Source organism: Artibeus jamaicensis, unplaced genomic scaffold (genome assembly GCF_021234435.1).
Source record: "Artibeus jamaicensis isolate MK-2021 breed Jamaican fruit bat unplaced genomic scaffold, CSHL_Jam_final contig_2790, whole genome shotgun sequence".
Classification (NCBI taxonomy): domain Eukaryota; kingdom Metazoa; phylum Chordata; class Mammalia; order Chiroptera; family Phyllostomidae; genus Artibeus; species Artibeus jamaicensis.
The window spans coordinates 3,022,241-3,037,620 of NW_026521616.1; the positions used below are offsets into that span (position 1 = coordinate 3,022,241).

Consider the following 15,380-nt stretch of genomic DNA (forward strand, 5'->3'; position numbering starts at 1 on the left):
ATTTGGGGCCGTGTTTTATCTACTAAAACAGTAGCAGCTGCTCCCATCGTCCCACTCGGCATGGGCTGCCAGGACAGACTGCCTGTGGGGACGTGGGGCTTAAACAACTGGAGTCTGTTTCTCACAGTTCTGGAGCCTGGAAGCCCCAGATCAAGGTGCTTTGGATTGGGTTCCTGCTGAGAGCTCCCTTCCTGCCTTGTACTTGGCTGCTGCTGCCTTGTGTCCCCACATGGGGAGAGAAGCAAGCTCTCCAGTGTCTCTCCTTGTAAGGCCGTGAGTCCCATCATGGGGCCCACCCTCATGACCTCAGCTAATCCTGATTGTGTCCCAAAGGCCTCACCTCCAAACACCGTCACATTGGGGGTTCGGATGTCAACGTATGAATTTGGGGGTGAGGCACGATTCAGTCCATAGCCGTCTCTGGGAGCCAAGCTGCTCTTAGGTAAACTGAGTTGCTTAAAGCCTTGAAATGTGGGCATGTTCAGGAGTCTCTGCCGACAGGTGCTTGTTCGATGCCTAGCACGTGCGGGCCTGGGCCGGGCATCCTGGGAGGCCCGTGGAGCTTTTGATCTCATGCGGGAAAGAAACAGGCATGTAAGTAGGCAAACGTGACAGTGTGTGTTTTGGAGACACATCCTGTCCCCCACTCAGCAGTGGGAGACCCGGAAGCTTCTGGATTAAAATAGTCTGAACTTCCTTATCCCAGTCTAGGGAAGAGAAAGAACAGCATGTGCAAAGGCCCGGGGGGAAGAGACAGCTTACATGGTTAGGAATGGGAGTGGCTGTGCCTGGTTGATCCAGAGAAGCAGGAGAAGGTGGGAGACAAGGCCGAGGGAGGGGTGCCTGGCAGAGATCTTGGGGTCTTGTTGGCCATGCTTCAGAGTTCAGAGTTCCTGAGAGGCCAGCTCTCTCTCTCTCTCTCTCTCTGTCTATCTATGTTCAGGTAATGCGGTAGGGGGGGCCATGCTGCCTCTCTGCCAAGGTGGGTTGACCCTTTAAAAGCCCTTTTTATTTTATTTTATTTTATTTTTATTTTATTATCGACGCTGTTACAGATGTCCTGAATTCCCCGCTTTGCCCACCCCCACCCAGCCGCCACCCCCGCCTTTACCACATTGCTGTCTGTGCCCACGGGCTGTGCATACATGCATGTATGTCTTTGGCTAATCTCTTCCAGTTCCCCACCCCCTCCCGTCTGGGATCTGTTAGTCTGCTCCATGTGTCCATGCCTCTGGTTGTATTTTGTTCATTAGCTTGCACATATGAGTCAGATCATACAGTATTTGTCTTTCTCTGACTGGCTCATTTCACTTAGCATAATGTTCTCCAGGTCCATCCATGCTGTCCCGAAGGGTAAGAGTTCCTTAATGTACCACAGCTTTTCCCTCCGCTCATCTGCTGATCTTGGCTGTTATAATTAACACTGCTATGAACGCAGGGGTGCATATTTTCTTTCTGATTAGTGTTTCAGGATTCTTAGGATATGTTCCCAGAAGTGAGCTCACTGGGTCAGATGGCAGTTCCATTTTTAGTTTCCTGAAGAAACTCCATACTGCTTTCCACAGTGGCTGCACCAGTCTGCATTTCCTCCAGCAGTGCACTCGGGTTCCCTTTTCTCTCCACCCTCGCCAGCACCGTTGTTTGTTGCTTTATTGATGGTGGTTAAAGCGACCAAAGTGTAAGCAAGAAGACCCTCTGCAAAAGGCCATTTCCCAAGGCATCTCAAGATGGGCCAGCCTGGAGCCTGTCAGGCAGGGAGAATGCAGTCTCCCTGGAGACCCCACCTTCTGTCCCCTGGGGACAGTTCTTTGCTTCACCTTCTTCGCTTGGTCAGTCAGTCAGTCCTCAACATCCCTGCCACACACAGGCTCCTCGCTGGGTCCGGGGAATTGGGGGGTGGCGCCAACACAGCCCTGCCCTCGAAGAGCTCACAGCTGCTGGCCGGGTGAAGCAAAGACCCGCAGCACAGGGTGGCCTCCGGGAGCTCAGCAGAGGCACTCGGTTTCACACAAGGTGGCACGCGAGGCTTCCTGGGGGAATGTCACTGCTTGATGGAGCCAAGGACGAAGGGCACCCCAGGTAGAAGGAGCAGCATGTGCAAAGGCCACAGACTGTCCCCCTGCTCAGACCAGTGGGGCGAGGGCTGGAGAGCCTGGACCCCTCCCCCAGGCCCTGCAGGTGCAGCCCTAACGGCATGGGAGCCGGGAACACACACCAGGGGAGGAGCACTAGGCTGGGACAGAGGTTGGCATCCCCTCCCCCTCCCCATTCTCCCCAGTGGCTGGTCCCCTAGGCCTCCCCTTCTTTCCAGTAGGGCCTGGCAATTACCATCTTCTCCAGCCACAGCCACTTAGGAAATGCCAGTGATTAGCGATTGTTATCATGGTAATTAAAATTCCCTAGGAACAGCTTGGCTAATAGCCATCAGTGTCTGCAGTCAGGTTTGGCCGTGAGCTGAAACCGGAATGAAAACCTGGAAGCAGAACGCAGAGGGGTGCTGTGGGGAGATGCAGTGCCATCGGCCGCCCCAGGCAGGTGCCGTGGCGGCTGCGAGGGTCTTTTCTCTCGAAATGGCATTTTCAAGGCTGGCTGCTTTGCTGGCCTTATCACAGCAAACCACACGTGGGGAGCAGAGAGGGGCTTTGCAGAATCACACAGCTTCTTCCAGTGGTGAACCTTTTCTGATCTGTGGCCCCAGATAGGGTGGGGTGGGAGTTAATTCGCATACAGGGCTTTTCCTGCCACTGTGCTGGGGGAAGGAGCCAGGCAGTGACGCTGGCAGTGGGTGATGGGCCTGGATAGAGGGAGCAGAAACCACGTGATTAAAAGCTACTGCTGTGCGTTTTGTAGGGCAAGGGAATGGGCATCGAGGCCAGAGAAGGCCAGAGGATGCGCTCAGATTGGCACCAGGGGAGGAGAAATGGCTGCTTCTAACTCAGCCCAGCTGGGACTTCTCACGCCGCACCTCACCAGTCCTGCTCTCTGTGGGGTAGGCATTTCCCCAAACACACGCACAGTGTGTTTTTCGCACCTCCACCCAGGTGCGCCCTCCATACCAGGTGGTGCACCTGTGTTCGCTCCTCGAGCTGGTGCAGGATCACCGGCCAGTCCAGCCTGGTCAGGTCTCTGCCGCGGCGATGGCGTCAGGCCCTCCCCTGGACACAGTGCTAACCCCCGGGAAGCAGACAGGGTCCAGGCCCCACGTTACAGGGACTCGGGGAATAACTGACCAGCCCCTGGGCCCTGGGGACACACTGCAGGCCTGGCAGACCCCTGGGGGCATTGCCTCTGCTGAGCGTAAATATCGGGGCAAATTGTATGAAATTGACTGGGGGCTTATAGGTCAAAAGTGGTTGAATACCATTAAAAACATTGAATGTCAGCAGTTTCATGCAATTCGACCTAATAGTTTAAATCCTGTTCTCTTTATTGTGTTTTCCAAAAGCACCGGGCTGCTCAGTGTTTTTTAAGTACTGAGGGTGTGGGTTGAAGATGGGTTGTTGCAACCAGAGGTGAAGCTGATGGTAAGGGGCCCTGACTGTAAGGTACCAGGTCGGGCAGGGGCAGCCGGGGCTGTGGGTCGCACTGGTGCTGGGGGAGGGGCTGGGAACACGCAGCCGCCTCATGCTGTGGAGTTCATGGTCAGGGATGTTCACTGGAGCTTGCTCTGCACTGGCATGCCTTGCTGGGCACTTCCTCTTTATCCTTCTTTTAATCTGACGCAGTAAATCTATTTGAACTTGGGTGAAGCCCTCAGCCCACTTCCCCAGGAAGGCGGCAGATTTTATGGGTCGGGCCACATTCCAGGGGACATCCCACACCACCAGTTCAGCTGTTCAGCGGTGTTTACTGAGCACCTACTGTGTCAGGAGTGTGCGGGGAGCTTGAAGGCACAGTGGTGAGCAAAACACCCTGACCCTCCCTCCTGGGTGGGAGGGTCACGAGGGAGAGACAGATGAACGTGAAAGGACCAGACCAGGGTGGAAGCAACCCAAGTGTTGGATGGATGGACGAAACGTGGTGTAACAGGCAAGGGAAAATTATTCAGTCTGAAAAAGGAAGGAGAAAGTCTGATACATGATGCAACATGGGTAAACCTCGAGGACATTATACTGAGTGAAGTAAGCCAAATACTGTATGTATGTCAAAAAGACAGGTACTGTCTGATTCTACTCATGTGAGGGAACTAGAGTAGTCAAGTTCATAGGGACAGAAAGTAGAAGAGTGGTCCCCAGGGGCGGTGGGGAGAGGGGAATGGGGTTGTTTAATGAGCAGGAATTTAAGGTTTTAAGATAAAAAGACTTCCAAAGACGGGCGAGTCAACAACATGAATGTACTTTACACCCCTGAACTGTGCATTGAGAAATGATTAAGACGGTAAATTTCATGTTATGCGTATTTCAACACAATTGAACATATTTTAAAAGATTATTTATTCTTAGAGGGGAAGGAAGGGAGAAAGAGAAAGAGAGAAGAGCATAGATTGGTTGCCCCTTGCACACACCCAGACTGGGGATCGAACCCACCACCCAGGCCTGCGCCCTGACTGGCAACGTTTTGCTCTATGGACGATGCCCAGCCCACTGAGCCACACCAGCCAGGGCACAACTGCACATTGTTTAATTAAAGGGAGAGAAAGAAGCATGCATGCTCTCGAGCCGGCGCAACAGCCCCAGCTCGGCAGGAGACGCGCGGCGGCGGCGGCGGCGACCGCGGGCTCACGGAGTGCTCGTGGTGTGCTCGGCCTGCTGGCCTCCCCAGACACTGCTCTGCCGCGCTTCTTGGTCCCTCCTGATGAAAGCCACACAGGAAGGAAGAGTGAGCCACATCTCTGAGTCTCCCTCAGGGTGTCCCGTCCACTCTGGCCAGGCACAAGGGGACTGTGCCCCAGGGGTGGCAGCAGGGTCCCCATCCTCCCCCGCACCTCATTCTAGTGACCTCAGGACCTGACAAGGCCACCCCCAAGCCCACCACCCCACAGCCACTGCAGGGTCTTCCAGACCAGACCCCGGATCCCACCAGGAAATGCAGTACAGCAGACACTTAGCGCCCCAATGGGCATTCAACGTTCTTTTCCGGGGGGAAAATGTATCACCATCTAAATGTACACACGTCCCTTGACTTGGTCGTTCCACCCCCAGAATGTTCCCTCAGGTGGTGACGGACCCGCGTCTGATGCCATGTGTGCAAGGTGGTGGCCGCGGCGCTGCTCACAGAGTGGAAAATGGACAAGAGCGTCAATGTCCCTTGGTGTGGGACCAGTTTAGTTAAGTGTGATCCAAACCAGGGGCCATTAGAGTGTGAGTCTGCAGACGGTCACTTATGAACAGAGGGGCTGCTGGGACACAGAGCCGAGTGGGGGCAGAAACCGTTCGCCTCTGCAGCATGGGGTGGCAAACACAGGGCCCCCCACCTTGGTTTATCGGCCCGACACCTTGTTTCTACCCTGTGGCAGCGCCGAGCTCCTAAAATTGTTTCTGCTCTTTGAAGGCAACCGTGAGGCTGATGTGGCCCCCGGTGAAAATGGGTTTGACATCCCTGCTTCTACATGATGCTGTTCTTTAAAAAAAATTACGTCTATGCCCAGAAAGTTCACAGCATCGTGTTAAACAGGGCTCCCTCTGTGTGTTAACGTTATGAGTGACCTAAAGTTTATCCATTTTACTTTTTTGTTGTTGTCCTGGTTTTATCACCTATGTATGTGTGTCTCACCTCAGGAAGAAGAAAGACAAAGCCGTTTCCATGGCAGGGGTGGGGAGGCAGTGTGGTGCCGGTCCGCAGCCAACCCCGGCCCCGCTGGTCACACGAGGCTCTCAGGGGCTTGCTTCATGTGGCCTCTGCCCGCCCCCAGGAAGCCCAGCCCGTGCTGGGGGCAGGGGCCAGTGCGCTCAGGGGAGGGCAGGCAAAGCCCGAGCTCACGCTGACGCTGACAGTGAGCCGGCCCAGATGAGCCTACTTCGCTTTGCAGAAGTAGGTGGAGTGAGCCCATCACCTCCGGCGGGGGCCCCTGTTCTCAGGAGCTACGCAACAGCTCCTAGGGACAGGGTGGCCTGGGCAGCTGCTACTTATGGTAGTTATCCCCCCCTGTGTGGCACTTCCCTCCCCTCTACGTGTCCACTCTGCAGGATACTTAGTGTCCACGAGGAGAACCCACTGGGGATTTTTTAAGTTTATTGAATTGTTCAAGTACAGTTTTCTGTGTTTTACTCCCATCCCAGCCCACCCCCCACCACCGGGGATTGATTCACCGCTCAGACACAACTCAGTGCGCTGCTACTTCGGGTCTGTAAACTTTTGGGTTGAGACTCTGGCCTCCAGTCTGGCCTGGGGCAAGTGGCTTCATAAGTCAGAGCCTCGGTTTCTCCATCTGGAAGGTGGGAATAATAATAGCACTTCCTCAAAGACTATTGCACCAGATGCCTCTGGGACCAGGGGAGGAGACTTTTTAATTGTGTATTTTGTGAATTTTGGATCACATGCGTGCGTTAGCAATTCAGAGAAATAGTTAGGTATGGGAGAGAGAATCAGAAGGGGGCTCCGTGCAGCCTGCACCCCTCCAGATGGCCCTTCTGCAGAGGGGAGCTGGGCGGGAGGGGTGAGTGACTCCCACCAGGGACCCGTTGGACTCTGGTCCTGTGTCTGGCACTCTGGGGTGTAAAGCGGGGGCTGCTGGCCGCGGGGAGCAGGGATGCTCGTCACTCCGGGAGCATCCGTCAGTGCTGCACAGCGACACACACCCGCGACGGGGGCTGAGTTTCTCAGGGAAAGCTTGCTGGACGGTTCCCTGTGGGAAGCGTCGTGTGTCCTTCCACCCGGTTAGGGGACCCGGAGCACGTTCCCGCAGTGACAGAGCTGGGCCCCACCTAGTACTTCCCAGCATGTGTCATTGGGGCCCTTTGGTTTCTCTTTCATTTGGATTTGAGTCGCCCCTGGTAGCAGCCGCTGCACCGAGGAGGCACAGAGGAAGCTTGGGGAGTGGGGACACTGTCCGAGAGGGAATCGGGGCAGACCTGGCCCTCTGAGGTTCCCTTCCCCCTGTCAAGCAGCAGACTCGGTCCACAGGCGGTGAAGTTGTCCCCGTGTGTCGGGTGAGAGGCTGAGGGGGACAACGACAGTCATGAGCATCCGTCCGTTTTGTCCAGCGGCCCGCTGTGCCCTGCACTGGGCCGATGTCCTTTGTGAGTCCGAGCCCCACAGCCGCCTTGTGAGATGGACACTGTGCCCATGTCCGCCTACAGGTGACGAAATTGAGGGTCAGGGAGTGTTCCCAGCTCTCAGCTGCGGGGTGACAGGTCCAAGACTCAAACCGCCAAGGCTTCCTGTTCCCCGAAAAGGTCATGTCGTTCCTTCACACATTCCCACTCTCATTAGAGACCACAAGTGTATCTCCTCCCCCGGAGAAGAGGAGAGTGGCCCTGGGTGTCGTGTGAAGTAGGCATTGAGTTCGGGCCCTTGTCTGGGTGGCAGCTCTGATTCTGCTCTGTGGCCTTCTCTGAGACTCCAGCCCTCCCGTCGCCCGCTGCAGGTTGTCTCATTCCGAGTTGCTGTCCTGACAGCTTCCAGTGCTGTGTGGTGCCTGGCCAGCCTCCTCCTCCAGCCTCCAGAGTCCCAAGGGGGAGGGGCGGGCAGGAGGTCGCAGGTGGCATCTACTGAGCACTGTCCAGCTTTGCACCAGGAGGGGAGGTGGGCCGGCGTGGGTTCGTGGTGTGAGGGGCGGCTCTGCATTCTGCGCGCTGAGCAGCTGTCTCCCCCTGCTCAGGTCTGGAAGAGGTCAGGGGCCTGGTTCTACAAAGGGCTGCCCAAGTACATCCTGCCCCTGAAGACCCCCGGCCGGGCCGATGACCCCCACTTGCGACCTTTGCCTGTGGAGCCGGCAGAGCAAGAGCCCAGAAGCACGGAGACCAGTCGAGTCTACACGTGGGCCCGTGGGAGAGGTAGGTCCCGTTTGCCCCTTCTGTCGTGGTAGCAGCTGACACCCAGGCCGTCAGCCAGCCAGTGCCACGGGCACCCGGCCAGTGGCCACCACAGTCTCCACGTGGCTCTCACCAGTGTTCCATCCCTCTGTGTGTCCTCGACTCGCCACCTGCACCCCCACGGGTGGCGGGACGGACCTCAGCACCATGACTGCTTGCATCCTGTGGGAGCCATCCCACACACAAGCGCTAATTGGAGGGTGGGGAATGCCAAGAGCAGCGCTATAGATCTTTGCAGAAATGTGATGTCAGCTGAGGTTTTTTGCAAAGTATGAAAGTGTGTCTTTCTAAGGCAGGCTGGTGCCGTCTCTTCTTAGCACTTGTCTTGGGTCTCAATAAGGGGAGACTCTGGGCTTTCTGGGTCCTAATGAGGAAAATGACCTTGTGCCAAGGGCCCCTTGGTATTTGTGGTGGATGCACCCAGGGGGCCACCTTCAGAAGGGGAGCCCCAACACACTGGCAGTCACCATATTTTGCCATGTGTTGTGCACACTGTACACGGGGTTCTTATACCAATGGTATGCAATCAGTATACCCATGTGTAATGCACATCCTTCTTTTTCCCTCAAAATTTTGGGCAAAAAAGTGTGCATTATGCCCGGCAAAACCCGGTATATGTAAAAGTACCTGGTGTGGCAGGTGTCTCCGCACAGCTTGCAAGATGCTTTAATGTTTGCGGTTATTTCCAAAGCTCCAGGCCACACAGCAGGCTCCACAGCAGGCGGGGCTGGTGTTTGGCAGCCCGTGTGAGAGATGAGCAGCCTGAGGCCCAGAGGAAGGCTGGTGTGTGGCAGGGCTGGGACCCAGAGGCCGGGTCCCGCCCTCTGGGCTCTCGTCCTTCTGCCCCGAGGGGCCTCGTTTCAGCGTAAGACTCACGGACCGAGGGTCCTAAACGAGTTGAAGCCAGAGAGGTGAGGGGCTCCTCCCGATCCAGGGGTTTTCTTGGGTTTCTCAACCAAAGACAATAGACATGCAGCTGCTGCCAAGGGCTCTGAAGCGTGTCTGTCTTTGGATTCTCACCTGGCAGCTAACTGTCTTTGTGCCATTTAGGCTGTTTTCTTCTTCTTACAGAAGTACAACATGTTTATTATAAAATTGTGAGGGTTATCAAAAGCTATCATTTAGCTGGGAAAAATTCCCTGTAGGTTGGCCCCTCCAAGCATGACCAGCAGTTAACAGCTTGGCGTCTGTTCTCCAGACACCTCTTCCTGGCCCTCACTCGGCTCTTCCGCAGCAGGCCGTCTCCGCTGATTCTTCAGGACTCTGTCTGCTCTTCTGATTCCCAGGAGTTCGCCTTCCCTGCCCTTGCAGGGACTGGGCCCGCTGGGGCTGGCCCGCCTCGGAGGGAGCCTGGGGGATTTGCTGGAGAAGTGGCTCCCTCTTCCCTTCTTCCCTGTTTCCACCCTTGGTGCCGGGCTTTCCTCACTCCCAGGCCTGCCGGGGAGAGTCAGTGCCCTTCAGACTGAGGGAAGAGACCCCACAGCGGGAACCAGCTGGTGGGCACTGTCGGGGTTCGAACGGTGGGCCCCGGGGCCCACCACCTCACCCAGAGGGGAGATCCCTGCCCTGTCTGCTCCAGCATCAGCATGGCACACGCATGCACACACGTGCACACACGTGCATGCACAGTGCAGCTCCTCCCCAGCCATACGGACACAGGAGGCCTTTTAATGACGTGGGTGAGGAGGCCAGGGACCCGCACACTCAGAGTGGGCACTGTTTATTAACCAAGTCTGCACTGAGGCCAGGCCGTGTGGAGGCCCTTTGCGACTTCGGTCTCCCTCTGCACACCAGGCTGGGAGCCCCCCACCCCCCAGAGCTCCATGCCAGGCACATTGCAGCCCCGCGATGACCCATATGTTAGCGCTGAGCAGAAGGAGGTGGCCCTTCTGCTCGACAGGTGGCCTACAGGTCTCACCCAGGGACAGCGGGACAGTGAGGGCAGGCTGCGGAGCTGGTGGCGGGAGTGGCAGGAGGAAGGCAGAGGTTCTGTGGCACAGAAGCCAAAGTGTCAGAGGTTTGTGAGGAAGGGCTCCAGAGAGCCACCAACTTGGCCGATTCTTCTTGGCCTGATCTTGGGCAGTGGTGTTTGTCCTTTCCATGGAGCCTGTGCACAAGCCAGGATCTGTGCTTTCTGGTTGCACTTGGGTCCCATGGCCGTCCTAGACTTGGCTGTGCAGTCACAGAGGCTCTCGGGTGGCTGCCAGCTACTCGTGGGAGACCGCAGGCCTGGGCCAGCTGAAACCATCCTTACAGGAGGTCCTCCCTGAGGCTACAGGCAAGGGCGGAACCTTCCATGAGGTCGGCCCCGTACTAGCCCTTCTGTGGTTCACATGGCTTCAAGGTCAAGTCTGTGGCTGGAAGGACTCCGGCATGTGTGCCGCTGGGAAGCCCCCCAAGCTTCCAGGGGCTGCAGCTTCCATCTGATTCCTTCTCAGGTTGGTCTCCTGGAAGCCGCCAGGTTCCTGGCAGCAGGTGGGCCCCATGAGCAGCCTTGGGAGCGTGGCACAGGGATGTCACCAGGCCTTTCCCGACCGCTGCCGACTGGGGCACCAGTTGGTGTTTTTCCACCTTTTAAAGCAGTTTCTCTCCCCATCCCAGGCCCACCATCAGCAATGCCCAGGTGCCAGGCAGATGGTTGGGGTCAGACCTGCATTGTGTGATCCGGGTAAAGCGGGTCTCATAGGCCTGGCCCTCATGTCACCCCATCCAGCCAAATCCGAGCTTGAGGCCCGGGAAACAGGGACCAGCCTTGGGGTGGGGTCTCCCCCACCACCTGAAAGCTGCATGTGGGCAAGGGCACAGCTATCCTGGGCAGCCTGATTTTTCAGCACACAGCATGGAAGAGGCACAGGAGAGATGCTAATTAGGTGAATGAATGAACCACCCACCTGCCCCAGGATATTCGAAAACCTTTGGAGAAGTTTCATTAGGGCCCACAGGCTCCTCCAGGTCAGGGGTCCCTTGGGCAGCGCCAGGAAACACTCCAGGATGTTAGTGTCCTCGCTCTCATGAAGAGTCTCACCCCGGCTGCTGCCTGCAGGGGCCCAGGGCCAGCGTCCCCCTTCCGCCCCAGAGTCCTTGCTCCCTGGCATGGAAGCTGACCCTGACAGCCACACACTCTCTCCGGCCCTCTTTCCCACGTCGACCCTAGCCCCTGTTCTTCCCGTCTGCTTCTCCCTCCCTCCCGCTCCCGCTCCCTGGGGCTGGTGTACCTGTGGCCCGCAGCTCTCCCCCTCTTCCAGCTCACCCTGCTTTCTTTCTCCTGCCCTTTCGGATCAGGAAAGGTAATCAATAGATACAAGCCGTGAACTTTTCAGTTCACAAAACCATCAAATGAAATGTATTGATGTTTCCAAGGCAGGGTCCTTTTCTTCTTCCTTTAAATTTTCTTTGTTAATTTTTAACTGCATAAGCATACATAGTATATTTTAACAAGTTAATTCAAAAGCATATGAAAAATTAAAGTCTCTTGCTGTCATCTCTAAAACCCTTTCTCCCTGTTCCTGCAGACAGATACTTGATCTTGGGTTATTTTTCGTTTTGCTTGGGGTTTTTGCTTTTGTTTTAGTAACAGAAATAGGCTTTTACACATAACTCTCCATGTTGCTTTTTCAAATCATGGGCACCCCTCCAGATCAATAGATGTAGTTTTACTTTATTATTTTTAATAGCTGGATAAAATCCCATTATATCCTGTATTGTTATTTAATTCACCTATTGCTGGACATTCAAATCGTTCCTGGCTTTTCATAACTGCGAAACAGCCTTGTACGTAGGTGACACCGTGTTTCCATGGGGCAGGTCTCCAAAAATGGAGCTGCGTGTGTCAAATTTCAATAGTCATTGCCAAACTGTATTCCAAAAACGTTTGCTAAAAAAAGCTTTCACACTCATTTATTCCCGCATCCTTGCCTGCCGTGAATAGTATTGGTATTTACCATCTTGGCAAGTATGCCAGATGAAAAATGGTATTTTGTTACTTTAATTTAAAAAATTTGCGTGTCTCTTCATATCTTTATTACGTGTTCATTATTTAGGTCCTCTTTTAAAAATTACCTGTTTAAATCCATTGATCATATTTTATTAAATTATTTTCTCGTATTGAAATGTTAGGGATACTAAATGGTTTGCAAATATTTTTCTCCTTAACTTTACATTTTGCATAGTCTTTGCCATTCAAAAATCGATTTCACCATTCAAAAACACTTTTTTTTCTTACTTTTTGTGAAGTCAAGCATGTCTGCCTTTTGCCTAGTGGTTTTTAGTTTTCCTTTGAAATGTCTTCTTCTCCAAGGTTAAAAAATGTCTGTTAAGTAAAAAGTTTAAGTAACCTAATGATAAAAGGAAATGACCTGAAATGATAAGTCTACCAAAAAGGGAAATCATCTGACACCAAACACCATGTAAAGTGGTGGAGCGCTGAAGCCATGTTCGGTCAGAATGCAAACCACGCCCACCCCATGGTCCCCATCGTTCAACAGTATTTTATTGTATTTAACGACTGTCATAAGGCAAGAAAATAAAATAGCCCTGGCTGGTGTGACTCAGTGGGTTGAGTGCCAGCCTGCAAACTGAGGGCTCACCAGTTCGATTCCCAGTCAGGGCACGTGCCTGGGTTGCAGACCAAGTCCCCAATTGGGGGCATGAGAGAAGCAACTGATGGATGTTTCTCTCACACATCTAGGTTTCTCTCCCTCTCTTTCTCCCTCCCTTCCCCTCTCTCTAAGAGTAAATAAATGAAATCTTTTCATTATACAAAGGAGAAGAAAATAATCTCTTACTATTAGAAAAGAGAAGAAATGCTTATTTGCAGATGAGGTGATGGCAAGCCAAGAAAGCCCACAAGAATCCACCATGATAAACAACCCACTAGGATTAATGGGAAAACTTGGGAAGTGATAGCACATACAGTAAATCGATGGTTTACACAAAGAATCAATGGTGTTACTCTGTACTGACTAATTAGAAGTAGAAATGGGAAAATCCATTCAAAATTGCAGTAAAAATTATAAAATGCCTACAAGCATTTTAAAAAACAATTAATTATAGGCTCAACAAACTTATCACAGGACAGAAGTAAGACGGGAACGGAGGGGCAGCAGGAATCTTGAGGCCTCTAAATGAGTAAGTGGAACAACTGTCTGATTCCCAGTGGAGTTTTCAGCGACGAGTGAATTCTGATGTTTTTCTTACCTGTTGGACAAAGAAGTGGCACAGAGCGGACTGTGTTCGCTGTAAAGCGAGGAAGTTCGACCCACACGCTGTGTCACGGACGAGCCCATGCGGGCGGAAGGCCGTGCGGCGTGTGAGTCCACTTCCATGCAGTGTCCAGAGCAGGCAAACCCACAGTGACAGAAAGCAGACTGTGGGCTGCCAGGGGCTGGGAAGACTCGGGACATGGGGAGGAGCTGCTAGTGGGTGCAGGGTTTCTTTTAAAAGTGGTAAAAATGTCCGGAATTGGTGGTGGTTGCGTGACTTTATGAAGATACAAAAAAACACTGAATCGTGTCCTTTCTTTTTTAAAAATATTTTATTTCTTTTTAGAGAGAGGAGAAGGGAGGGAGAAAGGGAGAGAAGCATCATTGATCAGCTGCCTCTCATACGCGCCCCCAACTGAGGACCTGGCCCACAACCCAGGCACGTGCCCTGACTGGGAATCGAACCTGTGACCTTTTGTAAAAGGCGAAAGATTTATACGATCTGAGGAGAAACCAGAGTGTGAACCAGTGACCTTTTGGTTCGCAGGCTGGCACTCAACCCACTGAGCCACACCAGCTAGGACTTGAATTTTATGGTACATGAATTATATTTCAATAAAAAAATTTCATCAGGAAGTTAAAGAATAGTTTAACAAAATATTTCTTAAAAAATAGCAAGGGTAATGGGAGGAGTTGCCTGACCAAATGTTAAAGCTTACTCTAAAGTTACTTTAGTCAATAGAAACAGTAGAGTGTTCACACCAGAATAAATAGAATGAATAAATAGAGAAGTGGGACCGAATAGAGAAATAATAGACCTAAGAACGCGCATGGAAGCTGAGCACCGGTAGCTTTTCCACTCAATGGGGAAATAGCAGGTTTTGCATGACAACTGGAGCTGGCATAGTTAGATCCCCATCCTATTCCATGTGCATCCAGAAACACACTGCAGATAGATTAAACTTCTGTGTGTTAAAAATAACACAATGAATGTATTAGATAAAGATTAGCCATCTCCCTCCCCCCCTCCCGGTTATCTCAAAGACAGCTAGCGACACTCTGGCACCCACAGGCCCGGTGGACTGCCTACCTGAGTTTGCTACCCCCTCCTCTGGCTGGGGTGTCCAAGGTTTGCCTGCAGGCCCTCTTTGTGAGCCCCTACCAGCTTGCCGTGAGTAGGACAGTCTTTCCTCAGGAATGGGCGTGGCACTGTGAGGCCTGAGTGTCTCCTGGGGACGAGCCGGGGCCGACCTGGCCACCCCTGGGGAGAGGTTGATCCCGATCAGTCTGGACAGAGTACGGGCTCTCTGCTAATTTCTCCTGGCAGACGATTGCTCCAAGTTTATGGCAGCAATCAGTAAAGTCAACTTTTGCACACTCCCAGGGTTCTTTGTTCTCCCGTGAAATATAAGGTGGAAATGGTGAAACCAGTATTTCAGGCGCTTGGGTCTTAATCCCTTTGCAGCCTGGCCCACCTTTTCTTCAGGTCTCTTTCCTCTGGTCGGGATTCCCTCCCTTGAGTTGTATGTAGAGGAGTTGGAGTGGGGGTTACCGTACCAGTCTTGCATTTGGGGGCAATAAGAGATTACTTTTTTTTTCCTTAGAAGAAGGCAACTGTAGCCAGTTCAGCAGCTTGGTGACATCACCACGTCTTTGCAAGCCTTGCTCTTCCTCTCATGCCCCATGACGGCTACTGCCGTTCCAGCCATCACTAGAAAGGAAGGGAGAAGAGATCAGGGGGACCTGGGAGATGAAGCCTATAGCTTCTGCAGCCCTTCCTTATTGTAGAAGTGGGCAAGTGGGGCATGGCCTGGTTTCCTGCGAGAGCTGGAGAGTCGAGAGGATCTGACCAAAGTCACTGCATGTGGAAATCAGCCTCACCCAGGGTTCGTGATGGGGCTTCTGTTTTCTTTAGTCCCAGCGCTGTGAGCAGGAGCCAGCTCTGCCTGGGTCTGCCCTGTGGCTGGTGTGCCCCGCCTTTCCCAGCTGCGGCCGAGCACCTGAAGGGGACAGTGTGTCGGGGGAGGACCGAAGCCCCGGGTCAAGAGTCCAGACAGTGTTCAGTGGGCCTTCTGGGCTGTACATCCTCTTCTCGGGCGGGGGCAGAGAGCTTAGGGCTCTTAGGAGACTGGCCCCTGGGCTGTGCCGTGTTGCCTGTCCCAGGGAGCCCGAGGCCATTGTCCAAAGCCTTCATCACTGCCCTGTG

At 53.5% G+C, this 15,380-nt stretch overlaps 1 protein-coding gene across 1 annotated transcript in view; it reads left to right on the plus strand.

Annotated features, from left to right (window-relative positions):
- The window catches only part of RPH3AL (rabphilin 3A like (without C2 domains)), a 96,013-nt gene that overhangs the window by 64,136 nt on the left and 16,497 nt on the right, over window positions 1-15,380 (plus strand). The window contains 1 exon segment of the mRNA XM_053662740.1: window positions 7,760-7,934. Coding sequence (XP_053518715.1) covers window positions 7,760-7,934 — 175 coding nt within the window.